General features: G+C 44.5%; 1 protein-coding gene across 1 annotated transcript in view; it reads right to left on the bottom strand.

Moving 5' to 3' along the window:
- LOC144479518 (sodium/hydrogen exchanger 3-like) overlaps positions 1-21,004 on the bottom strand; it is a 134,305-nt gene extending 113,301 nt beyond the window's left edge. The window contains 1 exon segment of the mRNA XM_078198286.1: positions 20,761-21,004. Within this exon segment, the coding sequence (XP_078054412.1) occupies positions 20,761-21,004 (244 nt within the window).
- Positions 21,005-22,789: the final 1,785 nt, after the last annotated feature.

Below are 22,789 nucleotides of genomic sequence, written 5' to 3'. Positions count from 1 at the left end.
CGTTGAATGGCCAGTTAACCCAGTTGTGACAATGCTGGTTGACAGATAACTGATGATCACTCTAGCCAGAGAATGCCAGCTCTTTGAATAGTGCTCAGGGAGAAGATCACCCGAATAGGCACATGTCTCATCTGAGGCAGGGTCACAAACCCCTCAGAACTGCCCTAAATTACTAAGCTGGATTACATTCAAATGCAACCCCTGATTCAAAAGCCAAGAATGCGATTATCTGAACAATCTTGAGTTCTGCCTTATTAATCACCAATATAAAAGTCATATTTCGTTACTGACATTTAGACCAGTAGGTGCATGGTGCAGAGATTTCTGCACTAAGAGGGCACGTTAAATGTTATTAATCCAAATCATCCAGAGGAATTCTCTTAGGGTCAGTTGGACTTGCTCATGAAAACTTATTGCCACATTTTGCAAGACGCTAAACCAAGCTACCAGCAAATCAACACATGTTGAGATTCTTTAAAAGATAAAACAAACTTCAAAGCAGCACAGCATGAGGAGAAAAGACAGGTTAATGATTTTGGTAAAACACTTCACCAGAACTACAACAAAACTACCATTCCAAATGAAAAACACCCTTCAGGTCCAAAGACAAAGTTAAATGTGTTGAATGACTTAAATTGGCGCGAGTCTTCAGTAGTAACACTTCCACCCAAGTCAGAAGGTACAGGGATTGAATCTCACTTTAAAAAAAATACTCTGTGCTTAAAGTTACAAAGCCAATGCAGAGTGGACCAGACAAGGCCGAATCCATCACCTTGCTTGCTCCAGAAACCAAACGAAGGGAGGTGATGGTGTTGTGGTATTATCGCTAGACTATTAAAATGATGGAATTTGAATTCAATTTAAAAAAAATCTGGAATTAAGAATCTACTGATGACCATGAAACCATTGTCGATTGTCTGAAAAACCTATCTGGTTCATTAACGTCATTTAGGGAAGGAAATCTGCCGCCCTTACCCGGTCTGATCTACACGTGACTCCAGAGTCACAGCAACGTGGTTGACTCTCAACTTCCCTCAGGCAACTAGGGATGAGCAATAAATGCTGGCCAGCCAGCGACGCCCATGTTCCATGAATGAATAAAAAATAAATCAAATTGAATCCAATTGATGATCCCCATAATAAGAGACATAAAATATCCAAGCTGACAAAAAAAGTCAGTGCATCCGATTTTGGGCTTGACCTGAAACTTATCTTAGCCAAAAGTACAAGAAGGGAGACAGAATCTCACGAGTTTTAGCTAGTGGAGACCAGTCTGAATTCTGGAATGTCATCCAGTAGAGGGCATCTTAACTCTAGGTAACACAGCTCAGTGGGCGTGGGTCACTCCCTCCCTCATGTGTTGTAGAAACTAATGAAACACTTAAGCCTTGATGGGACAAACCACACCTCTGACTGATGTGAAAGATGGTTACTTAAGAGTTCATGTTGTGGCCTGTCAACACATCACAATGTAACCATGCATCAGTGTTCACATCGCACCACCAGTTAGTACCTGGTAAAACCCAGGGAAGCCAATAATCCAACATGCTGCCCATCCACAGCCTGGGCGGACCACATATATTCAATCGACTGTGATAGACATAGCCTACTTCTCTTGTGCTGAAGGCACTGGTATAATCAAAATTGGGGTCTTTAAGATAGCAAATGTCTACTAGTCCCCCAGTGCCAGCTGGGACAATGTTCTTCCTGCCCTATTACAGCTGTCTATATTGGAAACTTCAACAGGCATTATTCAGACTGATGGCACAAAATTTGCAAATTGGGCTGTACAGAGCAACCTCAATCTTATCCGTGACTCCAAACAGCTGAAAATGTTCCACTTTGCCAGATAGAGGCATGACGACTCACCTGACCTGACCTTTGCTGGATCAGCTCAACATATGGCATGATGTTGGGAGCGGATTGCCAAGTCTTGCATAGCTTCCCACACAGCCAGCACAGACCAACTCTGACCCACATTGGCCTTCATCTACCTATCACCAGCTCAAAAAGGAGGGACATATGCAGAGGCAACTGGGAAAAATACTGCAATGGACTGGAACAAAGCATGGAAGGGATACCACCCCGCTATATCCCATAGAGCGGGCAAACACCCTCTTCACCTCCATCCCACGAGCATCACCCAGAGTACGAACCCTGTCTCAAAGAGGAATTTGCTTCTCTCCTTCAACACTGCGAGGAAATGGATGACTGAGATGTAGCTGTTCACCAGACTTTGTTCACCCTTGTACTTTGCCCACAGGAGGTAGATGAGAAGAGACCACCAGAAACGCTGGAGGCTCCTACACCATCTCGGAGCAACCATTAACACCAAGCCAGCAATTTAAGTAGCAACCCATCTCCTCCATACAGGAAAGGCACCCTTGGGGAATGAAGTGAAAAAGCAAAGACGGAGTGGAGAGCCTTTCAAAGGCATTACAGTTTCAGATCACCCCCCGAATCCTTCACTGCAATGGAGTTGAACAACATGCTACCAAAAGAAAACCAAGCCTGGCACTATTGCTGGCTTTGACAACATTCTTCTCAAGTTCCTCAAACAGTTTGGTCCACATGTCCGCTGCTGGTTGGCCCAAATCTTCAAGACGGTTATCTGCAAAGGAAGAATGCCTAAACTCTGGCGCATGTCCAAAGACATCAGCTTCCCAAAAATCAGACAAAGACCCAAAATTACTTTCACACTACCGACCAATATGTCTGCTTTTGAGTGCTGCAAGGTCTTTGAGCATCTCATTTACAACAGATAGAGACAAGGATAGAGAAAATCTGGACAGGCTGGCTTTCTGAGAGGGTGAAGCGTGTGCGACCAGATCATTGCTTTAACCACCTTCATTGAAAATGGGCTTTAAAAATAACCTCAAAACAGGTGCTGTCTTTCTCAATCTCACTGCAGCATACGACGCAGTCTGGCACACTGGTTTGACAAAGGGTCATCTGGACTCAAAACATCAGCTCTTTTCTCTCCTTGCAGATGCTGCCAGACCTGCTGAGACTTTCCAGCATTTTCTCCTCTGGCACACTGGTTTCCTTGTCAAAATCACTAAGAGTTCTCCCTCCAGGGGTTACTGAGACCATTGGACTATTACTCTGAGATAGATGGTTCACAGTGCACATGCACGATGGGACAGTCCAACAGGCTCTCAGGAATCTGTTTTTATCCAATGTGGGTTTCCTCCCACAGTCCAAAGATTTGGGGGTTAGGTGGATTAGCCATGCTAAATTGCCCCTTGTGTCAGGGAGACTCGCTAGGGTTAATGTATATGGTTGTTAGGATAGGGCCCAGGTGGGATTGTTGTCGGTGCCAACTGGATGGGTCGAATGGCCTCCTTCTGCACTGTAGGATTCTATGACTCCAACACTTTTCAATCTCTATCTCAATGATCTGCCTCCAACCCAGTCTGGGAAGTTCATTTATGATGACGATATTTGCTGTGCCTCTCAAGCTCAGACATTTTCTAAACTACAGGCAATACTAAGCAATGATGCTTCACAGCTGGCCAACCGCTGTAAGACATGGCACTTTCAGCCCGGCAGCAACAGAACAATCTCAGGTATATTCCATCTTCACAATATCAGCACCAAGAGGGAATTCAACATCTCCTGGAATGGCAAGAGACTGAATTGTGAGCAACATCCCATTTATCTTGGTGTTACCCTTGACCAAATACTAACATACAAAAAAAAAATCTGAGCTAGACAGCAGTAAGGATCAAAATGTGAAACAACCTCCACAAACTTGGGGTGCAGATGCTCCAATCTTAAGGAACGCAGCTCTTGCTATTGTCTACTCGACTGCAGAGTCTTGTGTCCCAGTATGGTACAACACCAGTCTTGTAGATACCCATCGCAACACAAGTATGCAAATCTCCTCAAGTACCCTCTGGTCAACTCAACACCCCTGGTACCCAGTCCCAAGCAACATCCCACCCCTTTAGGGCAGCACGGTGGCACAGTGGTTAGCACTGCTGCCTCACAGCACGAGGGTCCCAGGTTCAATTCCAGCCTTGGGTTACTGTCTGTGTGGAGTTTGCATTCTCCCCATGTCTGCGCGAGTTTCCTCCGGGTGCTCCGGTTTCCTCCGCAGTCCAAAGATGTGCAGGTTATGTGAATTGGCCATGATAAATTGACCTTGTCAGGGGGATTAGCAGGGTAAATGCATGGGGTTGTGGAGATGGGGCCTGGGTGGGATTGTGGTCAGTACAGACTCAATGGGCCGAATAGCCTCCTTCTGTACTGTAGGGATTCTATGATTCTATCACATTAGGATGGCGATTGCAACAAGAAGCTCCTGGAGAAGATTTACATCAACCCAAGCCTTCCGCTACACAACGACCGTACCAATCCACCTGCTTCCCTCATGTCAGCCTGTATGGCTAAGATTACGTGCTAAGGAATAACAGCAGATACCGTTTGGCAGGAGGAGTGGAACCAATATGCCACCACCAAAATCCACTTCCTCATCACAGATCCCACAGCCCACCCAGCTTCAACCTGCCACACCAACACTGGACACTCCCCAATCGTTTCCGCTCTGGCCAAGGCCTTTGTGCAGCAAATCGGCACAAGTGGGGTCTTGGAGGGAACCCAGACTGCAGCTGTGGTGCACCCCAATCAATGACTCACATCACTGAAGACTGCCCCATGACAAAATTCAGCGAGGTCTCAGAGCTCTATTTCGTCACTGCAGAAGCTATTGCCTGGATTGGTGATTACAGCATACACTTTAAAAAAACACCGCAAGCTATTTACTGCAATAATGACACCAGGGTCATTCATGAAGTTGGTGAGGAAAATATTAAAAACCAGGGAGAACTAAATGTACACTGCTGTGAGCAAAGAGACATAAATCACCTCTTATAAAGCTAATGTTCCTGAAATTCCGCTTGCTGTTTGGAACAGTGCAAAAGCTCAAAGGGAGTTGAAATGGACAGTCTTCAATGCAATGGAACCCTAGAGAGTAAAAGTAGTAATTGGCCAACAGAATGGAGGCAGTTGTTGAACGAGACATCTGGTTTCCAATCGCAAAGGGAAAGATGTGGGATTGAGGGAAATGCACAAATTGCTGCCTTACAAAGAGACATTTGTGTCTTTACAGCAGTATATGAAGAGGAGAAGGAACAGTCTGGAAGGTTTGGAGAGAGTGCAAAGAAGATTCGCCAGGGATGTTACCAGGTCTCAAGGGTGTTGGCTATGAGGAGAGGTTGAATAAATTAGAACAGTTTTCACTGGAAAGACGGAGGCCAAGGGGAAACATGATAGAGGTCTGCAGAATTATGAGAGGCATAGGCAGGGTGGATAGTCAGAGGCTTTTTCCCCAGGGTGGAAGTGTCAATTACAAGGGGGCACAGGTTCAAGGCGAGAGGGGAAAAGTTTAAGGGTGATGTGCGGGGCAAATTTTTCATGCAGAGAGTGGTGGATGCCTAGAACGTGGTGGAAGCAACACTTAAGAGACATCTGAATGGGTATATGAATAGGGAGGGAAGAGTGCGATATGGACAGAGTAAGGGCAGAAGTTTTTTGTAGTTTAGTTAGGGCACCATGATCGGCATGGGCTTGGAGGGCCAAAGGGCCTGTTCCTGTGCTGTACTTTTCTTTGTTTAACAGAAACTTCATGGACCAGCTTGCACCTGGCCAATCACTGTACTTGTATATATCACGTTTAATTTCTATTGGCTTTCTGATTAGCTACCTGTTCTTTTCGGCAAGGTGACAGCAGCCCCCAACATGGCTGCTGCATGCTTTCCCCATGGCACCATGTGCAGTTTGCACCTCCTGCCCAATTAGGCATCTGATTTTTTTGTTTAAAAAGGAGTGTTGCAAGAGCAATGCAGTTGCACTGTCAAAGAAGCTTCATAGTTTGTGTACATAGTGCAAAATACTGCACCCATGACAGATTACAATCAAAACATCATTACCACAGATCTCACAAGCTTGGCATTACTGTGTACAAATGTGGGAGAAACGTACTGAGCAGAGATCTGTGCCTTTCAAACTTTAGTAAAATGTTCAAGGCTCATAACAGGAGTGTAATCAGACAAGAAAACTACACCGAACCACAAAGTTAGATGTTAGAACAGGAACCAAAAGTTCTGTCAAAGAGGTGGGTTACAAGGTATTCATTTTGGATAAATAGTCATTTCTGCAGTGTAAAGAACAGCTCTTGTAAGCATTCCTTGACCATCATTCACAATGCACTGCTCAAACATCCTCAAATGGTAATCAAGGTTCTCAGGAATCCATCAAGAAGCTCTTCATGCAGTCTTCCAAGACATGCACCAGACAAGAATCTTACTGCAGTATGTCAACGTCAGTACAGTACCCATTTTAATTCCATTCCAACCCTACTCACTGGACACAACTTAAAAACAAGAGATCCAATTGTGTCACAACCTCAGGACATCCCAAAATGCTTCTTGGCCAATGAAGTACTTTTTTTTGAGGTTTAGCCACTATTGTCACATTGTTACCATGGAAGATTTAGCTAGGCAATGAAATAAATGACCAAATCAGTTTTAGGCATTTGTCAAGGGATAAATGTTGCTTTGGGTACTGGATAGAACTTCCCTAGACTTCTTCAAAATAGTGCCATTGGATCGGACAACAGTTAAGGGGTCCATTCAACATCTTGGCAGAATTTTCCAGCTGTTCATATCAGCGAGAGTTTTGATCCCACTGCAGTGAACGGAGATTTGGCTGAGCACCAAATTCTCGCTTGCAGCAGTGGTGGCATGAACGGCCAGAAAAGTCCAACCCTTATCTGAAAGATAGCACCGAGAGCAGAGCAGTATTGACTTGATGTTGCACTCAAGTGTCTGTTCTAAAGTGGCACTTGAACCCACAATCTCTTGGCTACTACCAACCAAAAGGGGTTCACAACTTTGAATCAAAGTGTTGACTGAATGTTACCTTTGATTCTGATAGGATTGATCATTGCAAGGAGAAAAAAATAGTTTGTCCTCTCCCAAAACATTACCACCCAGTAAGGCAATAAAGACAGTGACGCTGAAATTCCATAAGGAAGAAGTCCCATTGGAACCACTCCAATAAAACTTGGCATGATGAGTTTGTTGCCATTTGTCAGGGTTCACTGCAAAATTACAGCACACTTTGGAAAACCCTCATGAAGTGTCAGGATCAGTGGCTGCAAATAAACAGACGATTGAGGACCCCTGTCCTGGCCCCTAGCTACAGAATGCGAAAGCAGATGCCAGAATGTAAAAAAGAAAAATAATTTATGGCCTATTCCAAAAAAATGCAGTTTGAAGGTTTTTTGTTGTCGACGGGTCCAGAACAAGTGTCATGAATACAAAATTGAAAGCCAAACATTAAGAGCATAGTAGAAGAAACAGTTCCCTTCCGGAGTGCATGGTTGAGCCAGAAAGGTCAACATTCAAGATTGTATTGGATAGAGTCAGAGGTTTACAGCATGGAAACAGGCCCTTCGGCCAAACTTGTCCATGCCACACCTTTTTTAAGCCCCTAAACTAATCCCAGTGGCCACATTTGGCCCATATCCCTCTATACCCATCTTACCCATGTAACTGTAAATGCTTTTTAAAAGGCAAAATTGTACCCACCTCTACCACCACCTCTGGCAGCTTGTTCCAGACACTCACCACCCTCTGAAAAATTGCCCCTCTGGATCCTTTCATATCTCTCCCCTCACCTTAAACCTATACCCTCTAGTTTTAGACTCCCCCACCTTTGGGAAAAGATATTGACTATCTAGCTAATCTATGTCCCTCATTATTTTATAGACCTCTATAAGATCACCCCTCAGCCTCCTACACGCCAGAGAAAAAAGTCCCAGTTTATCCAGCCTCTCCTTATAACTCAAACCATCAAATCCCAGTAGCATCCTAGTAAATCTTTTCTGCACTCTTTCTAGTTTAATAATATCCTTTCTATAATACTGTGACCAGAATTGCACACAGTATTCCCAGTGTGGCCGTACCAATGTCTTGTACAACTTCAACAAGACGTCCCAACTCCTGTATTCAATATTCTGACCAATGAAACCAAGCATGCTGAATGCCTTCTTCACCACTCTGAAAGTGGAGTCACAGGTAGACAAAGAGTTAATGAACCTGTACCCCTAAGGAGCTAAAGGAAAATAAGGGATAAGGTAAATTGAATTATTTGTTTGTGCGAAGGAGACAAAAGGCTGGTTGGGGCAAGCCATCTGGTTCCCGAAAACAAAATTCTTGGAAACCTCAGCAGGTCTGTCAGCATCTGTGGAGAGAGAATAGAGCCAACGTTGAGTCAGGATGACCTTTCAGCAGAGGTCATCCTGACACGAAATGTTGGCTCTACTCTCTCTCTCTCTCTCCACAGGTGCTGTCAGACCTGCTGAGTTTTTCCAGCATCCAGCAGTATTTTGCCTTGATCCGTTTCCCTGATGGAATGTGCGCATTTCAAATCAGAGGTAAATTCTCAAATTAAAGCAGAAGGCTTTAATCTACCTTGTCCATGTTACACCTGACCTGGGAGTACCACTGCACTTAGAGTGTTTGACATTCAAGGTCAGAAAAAGTGTTTCATTCCCCAGTCCTGATGTGTTGTTTATTTAAAGGCTTCATGCGTGACATGATATTTGGCAGGAAGTCAAAGACTGTGTCATAAACATTGCAATAGCTTCAATATTTTCCATGTGTCCAAATATTAGCTAGATGAGTAGGAATTATATTTCCCCACCCCCACCACAGCTTTCCCCATTTACTATCAAAATTCTTCATAAAATTTTTAAAACTTCAAGTCTCCTCCCTGCATATAACGCGTTGCATGATATTAATGAAATGTGAGCTTTTGATAGCATTTTTAATTTGGATTTCAATTCCTCGTGTGGCCAACAGCCCTATGCTTCAGACCGGCTGGTTCAATTCTGGGCTGTCTCACCACTTACCCCAAGGCCTTTTAGACAGACAACATGATACAGAAGGGGAAAAGTTGGGTTTCTCCATGCTTGGGCAGTCCCAAGGGTTGGCATTCAGTTCCTTTTACTATAACAGTCATACCACTGTAAAATTGAAACTTAAAAATCCCAAACCACCTAGCCAAATATTAGCAAGACAAGTAACTGCAAACATGTATACATTACTAATTTGGCTTTTAAAAATAAAACAGCCTTGTATAATTACATTCCAGTGCAAAGAGAGCCTTGAAGGTTAGAATGCATTGCTTCCAAAATGTCAGAATAAAAAGTGCACAGTATTTCCATAGAAGACTAAATTCATTTTGAGGTTGAAAGAAACAGCTAATAAAAACCAATACACTGATTTATAGAGGAGTCCTTTCATGTTGATCATATAAATTGAAGTCCCCCTCCAAGATAAAAAAACAATTACTGGACTCATTAACAAAAACAGAAAAATGCTGGAAAATCTCAGCCGGTCTGACAGTATCTGAGAGAGAGTAGAGCCAACATCAGGGCTGGCGAAGGGTCATCTAGACTTGAAACATCAGCATCTGTGGAGAGAGAGACTAGAGCCAATGTTTCAAGTCTAGATGACCCTTCACCAGCCCTGATGTTGGCTCTACTCTCTCTCAGATACTGTCAGACCGGGCTGAGATTTTCCAGCATTTTTCTGTTTTTGTTTCAGATTCCAGCATCCACAGTATTTTGCGTTTATCCTACTGTATAATTAATACTGGTCTGTCAAGACATGACAGAACACCAGAACCTCCAATGCAATCAATTCATGGGGACCAGCTACTCAGAAGCGACGAGGTGAAGCCAATGCCTTTTCTAGAGGCTTTAGAATTGTGTTCCTTAATCATTGCGTCTGTTCCACTCAATTAGTAAAACTTTCACCGTCTGAAGGCTGAGAGTTTAATTTCTGTTCCAGAACTGGAGTACAAAAATCTAAGTGAACAATGGAGTAACCCTTTAATACCATACTGAGAGGTGTCATTCCGCAAAGATGATGCTAACCTACCTTACAGGTGATTCAGCTTTTGAAGTGCTTTATTGGCTGCGTAGTGCTTCGGGATGTCCAGAGGTCATGAAAGATATGGGAGTTCTTTCTTATCTCAGATAGTGAGAGCTCATGGTACTACTGGAAGATGCGGAATTCCCTACCAAACACGTCTCAAAATAATTTCAATTGCTGCTTTGACAGCAAGTTATTTTCCTCAAAAAATGAGGTTTTTGAAATAAACACCTACACTAGAGAGGTCAAAGTAGCCAACCATGAAGAAACATTCAGATGCTGTGTCCAAATGTTTAAGGGGATACCATGACATTTTCTCTCCAATATTGTACTTGTGAAAAACCACCTCCTGATATTAATCTCAAAGTTACCCTTGTCTAGTTTGAACCCAAGTCCTCCTGTCCTTCTCCCAATTTTAAACTAATATTAAAGATTAGGGGCAGCACAGTAGCTAGCACTGCTGCTTCACAGCGCCAGGAACCTGGGTTTGATTCCTGGCTGTGTGGAGTTTGACGTGGAGATGCCGGCGTTGGACTGGGGTAAACACAGTAAGAAGTTTAACAACACCAGGTTAAAGTCCAACAGGTTTATTTGGTAGCAAAAGCCACAATGTGTGGAGTTTGTACAGCAAGAAGTTTAACAAAACTAAAGCAGACAAGATACCGAAAGGACTACAGATGTTAAACTTCTTACTGTGTTTACCCCAGTCCAACGCCGGCATCTCCACATCATGTGGAGTTTGCACATTCTGCCCGTGTCTGCGTGGGTTTTCCCCCGGGTGCTCCGGTTTCCTCTCACATTCTGAAAGACGTACTGGTTAGATGCAGTGATCCGAACAGGCACTGGACTGTGGCGACTAGGGGAATTTCACAGCAACTTCATTGCAGTGTTAATGTAAGCCTTGTGACTAATAAATAAAACTTAAGTTAGAAAAGAAAGTTATTTTCTAACAGAGTAATATAGCTACTATCAATAAGTTAATCAGAAGTATCTTCTAGAATATAGATGCCAACATGTTTGAAATTTGCTCATTTAACAATAATTCTTGAACTGATTTTTGTTTCGGCATGGTACACAGAGAGGAGGATTTTAAAATGTATTCTTTCACAGGATGCGAGCATCGCTGGCCAGGGTTTATTGTCCTTAAGGGGTGGTGAGCCCCTTGAACTGCTACAGTCCATTTGGTGCAGGAACATCTGTAATGTTGTTAGGGAGGGAGTTCCAGGATTTTGACCCAGCATCAGTGAGATAAATTCGAAGTCAGGAGGTTGTGTGGCTGAGAGTGGAACCTGCAGGTGGTGGAGCCCCCATGCATCGGCTGCCCTCGTCTTCCTGAGTAGTCGAGGTCGTGGATTTGTCAAGTTGCTGCAACACATCATAGATGGTACACACTGCTACTACTGTGCATCGATGGTGGAGGGAGTGAATTAAAAAGTATTGCAGCTGGAGGAAAAACCTTCATAATTGATGATAATAAAGGCTTGTATTTGTATTGTATCTTTCTTGATCACAGGATGTCCCAAACTGCTTTACAGCTAAAGACTTTTGAAGTGTAATCACTGTGCTAATATAGGAAATGCAGCAGTCAATTTACAGACAACAATGTGTTAGCGACCAGAAAATCTTTGTGATAATTGACCAAGATTCCGAAGACAGAGTCATAGAATACTACAGTGCAGAAGGAGGCCTTCCAGCCCATCGAGTCTGCCCTGACCACAATTCCCATAACCACATGCATTTACCCTGGCTAGCCCCCTGACACTAAGGGCCAATTTAGCACAGCCAATCCACCTAACTCGCACATCTTTAGACTGTGGGAGGAAACCGAAGCACCCGGAGGAAACCCACGCAGACACGGGGAGAATGTGCAAACTCCCCACAGACAGTGACCCAAGCCGGGACTTAAATTCAGGTTACTGGCGTTGTGAAGCAGCAGTGATAACCATTGTGCCATCCTAGAATCTACAGTGCAGGAGGCCATTTGGGCCATCAAGTCTGCACTGACAACAATCCCACCCGGGTCCTATCCTTGTAACCCCACATATTAAACCTCCTAATCCCCCTGACACTAAGGGGCAATTTAGCATGGCCAATCAACCTAACCCGCACATCTTTGGACTGTGGGAGAAAACCGGATCACCCGGAGGAAACCCACACAGACACGGGGAGAACATGCAAACTGCACAGACAGTGACTCAAGCCAGGAATCGAACCCGGGTCCCTGGTGCTGTGATGCAGCAGTGCCAACCACTGTGCTACCATGCCAAGATAACTCCATTCTCTTCCTCAACATGTACCATGGAGCCTTCTACATCCACCTGAAGTGGGCATGGTTTAATGTCCCATCAGACATCAGGAAAATCAGCTAAAGAATATTCTGGGGAAACAGAAGAATAGATAGATCGCCTGGTCAGGAATCTCCCATTTTGGTACTAAGTCCCAAAGCAGGGGTGGGAATGGAGTGTTTCTCACTGAGACCAGCAGGAAAACATGCCAAATGTTCCCATGCCAACCTTATTAACCATGCACCCAGGTGTTTTCCACCATATTCTATGATGAAGCAGTTCTAATGGCACATAGTCTGCCTTCCTTTCCGGGCACCTTATTGAAAAGGCACCCAACATCACTGAGGATGAACCTCTTGAGACAGAAGATGGATCTCCAGGAACATTGATTCTGGAAGATGGACCTCCGCCAGGACACCTAAACTGGAATATCCACCTGCAGATGCACCCTTGACCTGCTGCTGTGCTCCAGAGTCAGTGCCGGATTTAGACTTGGTGAGGCCCGAAGCTACATAAAGCTTGGAGTCCCCTTGTTAAAAAGTTACACCAAAAGGTCTCAAAGGTGCGTATCAAAACAGGACCTTGGGTTGCCACAAAAAAATTGAAAACATAATTATGCGTTTTAATTATTTAAAAGCAAGGTATTTAAAGTGAAAAATACAAATTATTTTCAAATGAATGCATTTACTGATTACATATTTATCATTTGGCTGGTTTGATCTCTCATAGATTTTGGTAATTTTTTGAGTTGCTCTTCAAGCTGATGCTTTCTTTTTCTTTTCTGGTATCCGCTCTTAAATGTTAGAACATAGAACATAGAACAGTACAGCACAGAACAGGCCCTTCGGCCCACGATGTTGTGCCGAGCTTTATCTGAAACCAAGATCAACCTATCCCACTCCCTATCATCCTGGTGTGCTCCATGTGCCTATCCAATAACCGCTTAAATGTTTCTAAAGTGTCTGACTCCACTATCACTGCAGGCAGTCCATTCCACACCCCAACCACTCTCTGCGTAAAGAACCTACCTCTGATATCCATCCTGTATCTCCCACCACGAACCCTATAGTTATGCCCCCTTGTAATAGCTCCATCCACCCGAGGAAATAGTCTTTGAACGTTCACTCTATCTATCCCCTTCATCATTTTATAAACCTCTATTAAGTCTCCCCTCAGCCTCCTCCGCTCCAGAGAGAATAGCCCTAGCTCCCTCAACCTTTCCTCATATGACCTACCCTCCAAACCAGGCAGCATCCTGGTAAATCTCCTCTGCACTCCTTCCAGCGCTTCCACATCCTTCCTATAGTGAGGTGACCAGAACTGCACACAATATTCCAAATGTGGTCTCACCAAGGTCCTGTACAGTTGCAGCATAACCCCACGGCTCTTAAACTCCAACCCCCTGTTAATAAAAGCTAACACACTACAGGCCTTCTTCACAGCTCTATCCACTTGAGTGGCAACCTTTAGAGATCTGTGGATATGGACCCCAAGATCTCTCTGTTCCTCCACAGTCTTCAGAACCCTACCTTTGACCCTGTAATCCACATTTAAATTTGTCCTACCAAAATGAATCACCTCACATTTATCAGGGTTAAACTCCATTTGCCATTTTTCAGCCCAGCTTTGCATCCTATCGATGTCTCTTTGCAGCCTACAACAGCCCTCCACCTCATCCACTACTCCACCAATCTTGGTGTCATCAGCAAATTTACTGATCCACCCTTCAGCCCCCTCCTCTAAGTCATTAATAAAAATCACAAAGAGCAGAGGACCAAGCACTGATCCCTGCGGCACACCGCTAGCAACCTGCCTCCAATCCGAAAATTTTCCATCGACCACCACCCTCTGTCTTCGGTCAGACAGCCAGTTGCCTATCCAATCGGCCAACTTTCCCTCTATCCCACACCTCCTCACTTTCATCATAAGCCGACCATGGGGGACCTTATCAAACGCCTTACTAAAATCCATGTATATGACATCAACTGCCCTACCTTCATCAACACACTTAGTTACCTCCTCAAAAAATTCTATCAAATTTGTGAGGCACGACTTGCCCTTCACGAATCCGTGCTGACTATCTCGGATTAATCCGCATCTTTCTAAATGGTCGTAAATCCCATCCCTAAGGACCCTTTCCATCAATTTACCAACCACCGAAGTAAGACTAACCGGTCTATAATTACCATTCATTGTAAACCTTCTGAAATTTTGTGAGGCCCCAAGCTGTAGCTTGTTTAGCTTATGCCTAAATCCAGCACTGTCCAGAGTTGCATGTGGTCTCAAACCCAAACTCGAGGCAGCCCCAGATATTGTCCCCAGTGCCGACATCTGCACGCCACCTTGTTCCAAACGTGTTCCTGGTGGTGTGTTTTCCCAGCAGCATTGCCGAGAATCCAGTGTTAATCAAGCCTTCATCTGTATTCCATTAACGGGGTGCAAATGAGGAAAACCTCCAGCAGGTTTTCCGACCTGCCACGGCAGGCACCTGTGGATGATCCCACTGTAAATTCATGCTGGCATGAAAATGATTTCTGGGTCTCCTGGCGTATTCTCTCCCCAAACCTGTCATCAAACCCACTGGCAGAGGGCTTGGGAGAATTCTACCCCCTGCTGTGAGGAGTGTGAAAGATGACCTGTCCTCATCTCACTATCACTGACTGGTCCAGTATGAATAGGCAGTACTGGGTACAAGTTCCTTAACCTACAATTGACTCAGAAGCCAGGCTGCCTTCACTGAGTCAAGGTCTCAACCTAACATCACCCAAGACAGCATTAATCCGCAATCATGTAAAATTCATGCAAGTTTCAAGCTCCGTTTTCTCCTGTTTTAAAGTCATCAGAATCCAGAGATGAAATAACATCCTCCTAATTCACTTCTAGATATCTAATTGCACTGTTGTGGGTTAGACTGTTTATTAAAGGGAATGTATCATGCAGTGACATGACCAGAAGCTTGCAAAATCTCTTTTATATCAGTGTTTAGCTGACACCTGAACAAAGCACATTATTTGGTAACAAGTTAATACCAAGTAAATCCAGGTTAGACTGTTATGTAGGTTAGCTTGTTGTGTAAGCTTCCACCTTAAGTATTACCAACTCCTTCTGATGTCTATTGACAAGCACCAAAGCTCACTCAAAGAATGGCCTTTTGGGAATGGTCTCAGAAGATCAGCAGAGCACACAAACAACATTCCTATACGAGTTTGCCCCTATTGGAGGGGCAGAGTTTGCAACACTCCCACCTCACTATTCCTCAAAAAGGGCCAATACATGCTACACCAATAGCCCTCTTGTACCTCACCAGTTTCTATTCTTTACTTGTGACCATTCTATCAGCACCAGCCTACTATACAATGGGATAGGGATTGGGACGGGTTGGAGAGTAGGGGTTGCAATGCAACCAAGTATAGTCTGAACTTCACCTCATTGTCTCCTATGTATTATCCAGCCAGAACTGATTAGGCAACAGGGAGTTGCCTAATCCCAGCTCGAGTCACTGGCTGTGTGAAGTTTGCACATTCTCCGCGTCTGTGTGGGTTTCCTCCGGGTGCTCCAATTTCCTTCCACAGTCCAAAGATGTGCAGGTTAGGTGAAATTGGCCATGCTAAATTCTCCCTCCGTGTACCTGAACAGACGCCGGAGTGTGGCGACTAGGGGATTTCCACAGTATCTTCATCGCAGTGTGTGGAGTTGGTCTCCTCTCTCTGCAGGGGAGCAGCCCCCATCACTATACGGGCCAAGACCAGCTGATTCACCATAGATTGAATCTTCCAGCAATACATAGCTCAGAAACACATGAGGCTATGGCTTCTGAAGCATCACGATGGACGGAGAAAAAAATGCTCTAATTAATACTTTGAATTTAAATCCCTTCAAAATTTCAATACACCGAATGAAAGCCCAAGATACTCCCAAGGAAATTTTCCTGCACATAGAACAATATGATTAAAAGGGAAGGATATTATAAAGCTATTTTGATTTACGTTTCAAAGCACAAGTAGTTTTAATTGTTGTCCTTTGAAATTAAATCTTATTTGAAGCTTGAAACATATCATTTAACCATTAAGCCTTTTTGCAATTGGCATCAAACCCATCATCAAGTTTGTTCCCATGGAATGGCCAATGATACAACACAGACAGACACACACGTTAAGTTATGTAGGAATAGCAGACAGCGACAAAGGTCTCCTTTAACCATCTCATCTCCACTGTATAAACAGTTTACAATTGCAAGAAAATCCAGGCTACATCTCGCGTGGAGATTTCATCACTGGAAATGATCCCAAAAGAGCACATTCTCCAGGTCTCCACTGTTGAGTGGAGACAAGCACATTGGAGAGCATGTCCTGAAGAGCAATGTAAAAGCAAGAAGGTGGTATACAGAAACAACACACATGAAACTATTTCCTGTTTCAATCTCAGCAGTCAGGTGACGTGGGCAACTCCCCACTTGCAACACTAAACTGGCCCCAACCTATTTCACAAGTGACAAGTCTGCACAATTGCAACCACAGTGCACTATCGTTCCTCAACCTCACTGCAGCCCTTGACATCGGTGACCATACCATTCTCCTTCAAAGCCTTGCTCCATTTTTAGAATTACTGCCCTCATCTGGTTCCACTCTTACCTATACTATCAATAGCCACAACACCTCCACAAAAGGATTTGCTTTGAAAGCCCACACTGCAACTCCTGTAATTCTCCAAGAAACTATCCTCAGCCCCTGTTTCCCCCCAACATGTCTTCTATCCATTGGCAATATGATCTACTGACATGCAGAATCAGGTTCCAGAATACACCTCTTGACCCTTCTTCACTCCTTCACTGTTCCTATGTTGTCAGCCTGCTTATGCAAGTCTTCCATGAGCCACAATTTCCTCGTATTAATCATCAAGGCTCAAGTTTTTACACCCACCACAAATGCAGTACTTTTGCCAATACTTCTAGCCCCAGTTCTGACAAAAGTATTTGGTTTTCAATCTCAGCACCTGCTTGTCCTTCCAATTCAATTTTCTCTGTCACAAAGGCTACCTAAATTGCATCTTACTAACAGTACCCAACACTGCATCTATACAGCTCAAACCCTCAGTCAAGGCTTGATCACCTCTAGATCCAAATATTCTAATGGTCATAGAAATCATAGAAACCCTACAGTACAGAAAGAGGCCATTCGGCCCATCGAGTCTGCACCGACCACAATCCCACCCAGGCCCTACCCCCATATCCCTACATATTTTACCCACTAATCCACGCATCTCAGGACTCTAAGGGGCAATTTTAGCATGGCCAATCAACCTAACCCGCACATCTTTGGACTGTGGGAGGAAACCGGAGCACCCGGAGGAAACCCACACAGACACAAGGAGAATGTGCAAACTCCACACAGACAGTGACCCAAGCCGGGAATCGAACCCAGGTCCCTGGAGCTGTGAAGCAGCAGTGCTAACCACTGTGCTACCGTGCCGTCTACGGGACAATCTCCTGTCTTCCACCCACATCAAGCCTCAGCCCTTTAAACACTGATGACAGATCAGCCCTATTGCAGGTCACTCGACACCAGACAGGTCAAATTCTCAACTTACTCTCAGAATAGAATCCCTACAGTGCAGAAGGAGGCCATTTGGCCCATTGAGTCTGCACTGACCGCAATCCCACCCAGGCGATATCCCCACATATTTACCCTAGCTAATCCCCCTGACACTAAGGGGCAATTTAGCATGGCCAGTCCACCGAACCTGCGCATCTTTAAACTGTGGGAGGAAACCAGAGCAACTGGAGGAAACCGACGCAGACATGGGGATAATGTGCAAACTCTACACAATCAGTGACGCAAGCCGGGAATTGACCCCAGGTCCCTGGCATTGAGGGGCAGCAGTGCTAACCACTGTGCCACCCTTTAAAAATCACTGTGTACCTCTGTGCCTCCATCTCTCAGCTCTTCACCTCAAGAACCACCATAGAACTATGGAGTCCCTATAGTGCAGAGGGCGGCCATTCAGCTGATCAAGTCTGCACCAACTCTCCGACAGAGTCTCTTACACAGGCCCAACCCCCATCCTCTCCCCACTAACCCTGCACATTTATTATTAGGGGTATTCCCCCTAACCTACACATCTTTGGATGCTGAAGGGCAATTTCACATAGCTAATCCACCTAACCTACACATCTTTGGACTGTGGGTGGAAACCCATGTAGACACAGGGAGAACATGCAAACTCCACACAGACACCCAGTCATCCAAAACCTTCCACCCCATTTGATCATTTCTCCTGGTAGCTGTTTGTTATTATATTGAAGCTCTTAGTATTATTTTTCCATGTTATGACCACTAACTTAATGAGTTTATATTCCTACATCTCTCCATATATCACAACTGTCTCACTTATAAATAGATGGTTGGGACGTTGCTTCAAAATCTCATTCAAAAGACAGAGGCTATGGTCCTTTCACTCAAGGGTTAAAAATGTACAAGTATAAATACTTTTTTTTAAATGACCACACGAATAAACCAATAGCTACCGGCCACTAGAATGGGGCAGGTCTCCCAGCTCCAGTAACTGGGCCACAAAAATCAGGAAATAAGATCACTTGCATTATTTTCTCGACATCACAAGTTGCACCCCTTGTTGGCATCCCAACAAGGACAACAGAAGAGCAGCTGCCAACTGTTTTAGTCAAGGAATTATTGCCCAAGACAGGTATCAATGAATCACAACAATTGCAAATAGCTTTAAAAATTCCCGTACAGAGAAACTTTTGTGCCCCTCTTGCCTTCCACCTCTGCAAAACGTCACTAACCAGGGCGGCACGATGGCACAGTGGTTAGCACTGCTGCCTCACAGCGGTTAGCACTGCTGCCTCACAGCGCCAGACACCTGGGTTCAATTCCCGGCTTGGGTTACTGTCTATGTGGAATCAGCATGTTCTCCCCGTGTCCGCATGGATTTCCTCTGGGTGCTCCAGTTTGCTCACACAGTCTGAAAGACGTGCTGGTTAGTTGCATTGACCATGCCAAATTCTCCCCCAATGTACCCAAACAGGTGCCGGAATGTGGCGACTAGGGGATTTTCACAGTAACTTAATTGCAGTGTTAATGTAAGCCTACTTGTGACACTAGTAAATAAACTTTAATTAGAAGCACTATAAAATGCAATATCCTATAGCATCTTTAGAAAACTGAGATTACTACAAAAAGAAAAAAATTGGACCACTTTGTTTAAACAAAAATTTAAAACACACTCCATCACCATGAACATAATTTTGTTTTTCTTTCTTCTTTCATGAGATGTGGGCAATGATGGCCAGGTCAGCATTGGCTGCCCACCCCCATTTGCCCTTGAACTGAATGATTCAGAGGACACTCAAGAGTCAACCACATTCACAACCGATTTAAAACCACGAAGTAGACCTGAATGACCTGAAGATGTGCCAAAACAGTTGACAGCCAAAGAGGTATCTTCGAAATGTAATCACTATTGCTATGTCGGAAGCATGCTAGCCTATTTGCACACAGCCACGACTCCCTCAACAGCAATTGATCATTAATAGGTTGTATTTTTTTGGACAATGCTGATCAAGGAATAAATTTTGGATAAGAAACTGAAGATAACATCGGTCTTCTTCTCCCTCCCAAAATAATCCTCGAGTCAACTGGAAGGAGCAGTGGGAGGGGAAGGCCACAACTGAATTCTAATTCTTGCAAACACCAATAATGTTATATTAAGCTGAGCTTTCTCCATAGCTAGCTATTGCCATAACACTATATTCTGTACCCTTCTCCCCTGTGTACTCTATGAACTGTATGCTTTGTCTGTATAGCGTGCAAGAAACAATACTTTTCACTGTATCCCAATACGCGACAATAAATCAAATTTAACTTGGCACCTTCAGAATTGCACTGGGGTGTGAACCTAAATTCCTGTGGGACAATATCACAGTAAGAAGTTTAACAACACCAGGTTAAAGTCCAACAGGTTTATTTGGTAGCAAAAACCCCACAAGCTTTCGGAGCTCCAAGCCCCTTCTTCAGGCGAGTGGGAATTCTGTTCACAAACAGGGCATATAAAGACAGAGACTCAATATCACACCAGATCCATGACCAACCGAAGTTAGAGTAAGTCCATTTTTAAGTAACAGAAACTTGAAAGATCATGGAAAGAAACTGATTTAACGACTCCTCCCTTGCTCTGCTATTGACACTTTTCTCACTTTATATTTGCAAATTCTCCTACCTACCCTCGTTATCACCCTTGTCTCGCTTCCCCCCTCCTCTCTTCACCAACCCCCACCCAAACACCTTGTTGTGTTCTGAGCATCACAATAAGCTCACACCGTGGGGAATCTACTGAATGGTTCGCAAGGTTACCAAAGACCCATAATAGTACAAGGGATTCAGGTTAAAGAGATGACACATACATGTTCCACCACGGTCTCTTATTTCCCGGCAAGGCAGAGCCGCAGTTCTCAGAAGGAAAAGATCTGCAGGACATTTTAACCCAGGCATCTTTCTCACCCCATCACTCACCTATTTTACCCAGGCTGGCCACCAGAATCCACAGTGCGATAACATAGGGCGCTTGGACATGCTCCCAGCGGAAGGTGACGATCTGAAAGCCCGTCTCGTTGCCCCCGTGAGAGTCGCCGTGTTCGGTGTGGCTGTCCGGATCCGCCTCGGCTACCGAGCTCCGAGCCACCGGGCAGCAGAGCAACAGAGCCAGAGCTATCAGCGAGACGCATGTAGCCACACAGCCGCTCCTACCTCTCCCCATCTCCTCTGTGAGTGTGTCTGCCTCTGCCCAAAATCCTCAGTGAAACCGGTTCCCAGCATTTAAATCACCCCTCCCAACCGCCCTATTTATAAACCCAACCAATTAAAGGTGAGGAGAGACTCAATTTGCAGATCTCCCAAAACATCAGGGGAGGGAGGAAGCTTCTATTTTCACACTTTGTCATGTAATTCTAACGCTTTTTTTGGACAGATTGAATTACAAAACTAGACATGAGTTTCACAAGCTTGCCAGCAATGTACACAGACTCCCGAGGTGCTTATATACCTCCCTTCTTCCTATCTTTCATCAGTTTGTTTTGGACGCTCTTGACTTAAATTCATTGTGAAGTATTTTGGCCGGTGCCCACCTCCCAAGTCCTGGCAAATCATAGAAATCACAGAAACCCTACAGTACAGAAAGAGGCCATTCAGCCCATCGAGTCTGCACTGACCGCAATCCCACCCAGGCCTTACATATTTTACCCACTAATCCCTCTCATCTACGCATCCCAGGACACTAAGGGGCAATTTTAGCATGGCCAATCAACCTAACCCGCACATCTTTGGACTGTGGGAGGAAACCAGAGCACCCGGAGGAAACCCACTCAGACACGAGGAGAATGTGCAAACTCCACACAAACAGTGACCCAAGCCGGGAATCGAACCCAGGTCCCTGGAGCTGTGAAGCAGCAGTGCTAACCACTGTGCTACCGTGCCGCCCTAATAAATCAACCCTCAACTCCAGCATTCCACCATAAAAACTAGTCAATATATCAAGGAAATATGTTTTCAAAGTTCTGAGGAAGCAGAAACCTCAGATTGTGAAACGGAAATGTGACAACTCACTGTGAAAATAGAGTCATAGGTTTACAGCATGGAAACAGGCCTTTCGGCCCAACTTGTCCATGCTGCCCTTTTTTAAGTCCTAAGCTAGCCTGTGTTTGGCCCCTATGCTCATCTTACCCATGTAACTGTCCAAACGCTTTTTAAAAGACAAAATTGTACCCGCCTCCACTACTACCTCTGGCAGCTTGTTCCAGACACTCACCACCCTGTGTGTGAAACAATTGCCCCTCTGGACCCTTTTGTATCTCTCCCCTCTCACCTTAAACCTATGCCCTCTAGTTTTAGACTCCCCTACCTTTGGGAAAAGATATTGACTATCTATCTGATCTATGCCCCTCATTATTTTATAGACCTCTGTAAGATCACCCCTCAGCCTCCTACGCTCCAGAGAAGAGAAAAAAATCCCAGTTTATCCAGCCTCTCCTTATAACTCAAACCATCAAGACCCGGTAGCATCCTAGTAAATGTTTTCTGCACTCTTTCTAGGTTAGTAATATCCTTTCTATAATAGGGTGACCAGAACTGTACACAGTATTCCAAGTGTGGCCTTACCAATGTCTTGTACAACTTCAACAAGACATCCCATGAATGTTTGAAACAAGGAAGGAAGGGGTGAAAGAACAGAGAGAGAAAACAAAAAAACTAGAGATTAACTGCCTTGACTGCTTTTATCCATTGGGTAACCAAGCAGTGTGGACCCAGGTAAATCTTGGCTTGATTATGAGCTTTTACTGAGTTATTGGAGAGGATGTTTTCTTCTGGGGTTCCAGAAAATGGAAAACAGGACCATTTCCAGATCCAGAACCCTCCCCTGGGTTGGGGTAAGGGAAGGGAATTTGGGGAAACAGTTTCTGGCCCTAATTTTCACAAGGGGCACCAAGTTAATTGAATTTTGCAGCCAATTCATGGCTGCAGAGGTGGGAACATATTAAGGCCACAA

Source organism: Mustelus asterias, chromosome 2, assembly GCF_964213995.1.
Source record: "Mustelus asterias chromosome 2, sMusAst1.hap1.1, whole genome shotgun sequence".
In the NCBI taxonomy this organism is placed as follows: domain Eukaryota; kingdom Metazoa; phylum Chordata; class Chondrichthyes; order Carcharhiniformes; family Triakidae; genus Mustelus; species Mustelus asterias.
This window is presented reverse-complemented; position numbering and strand designations above follow the sequence as displayed.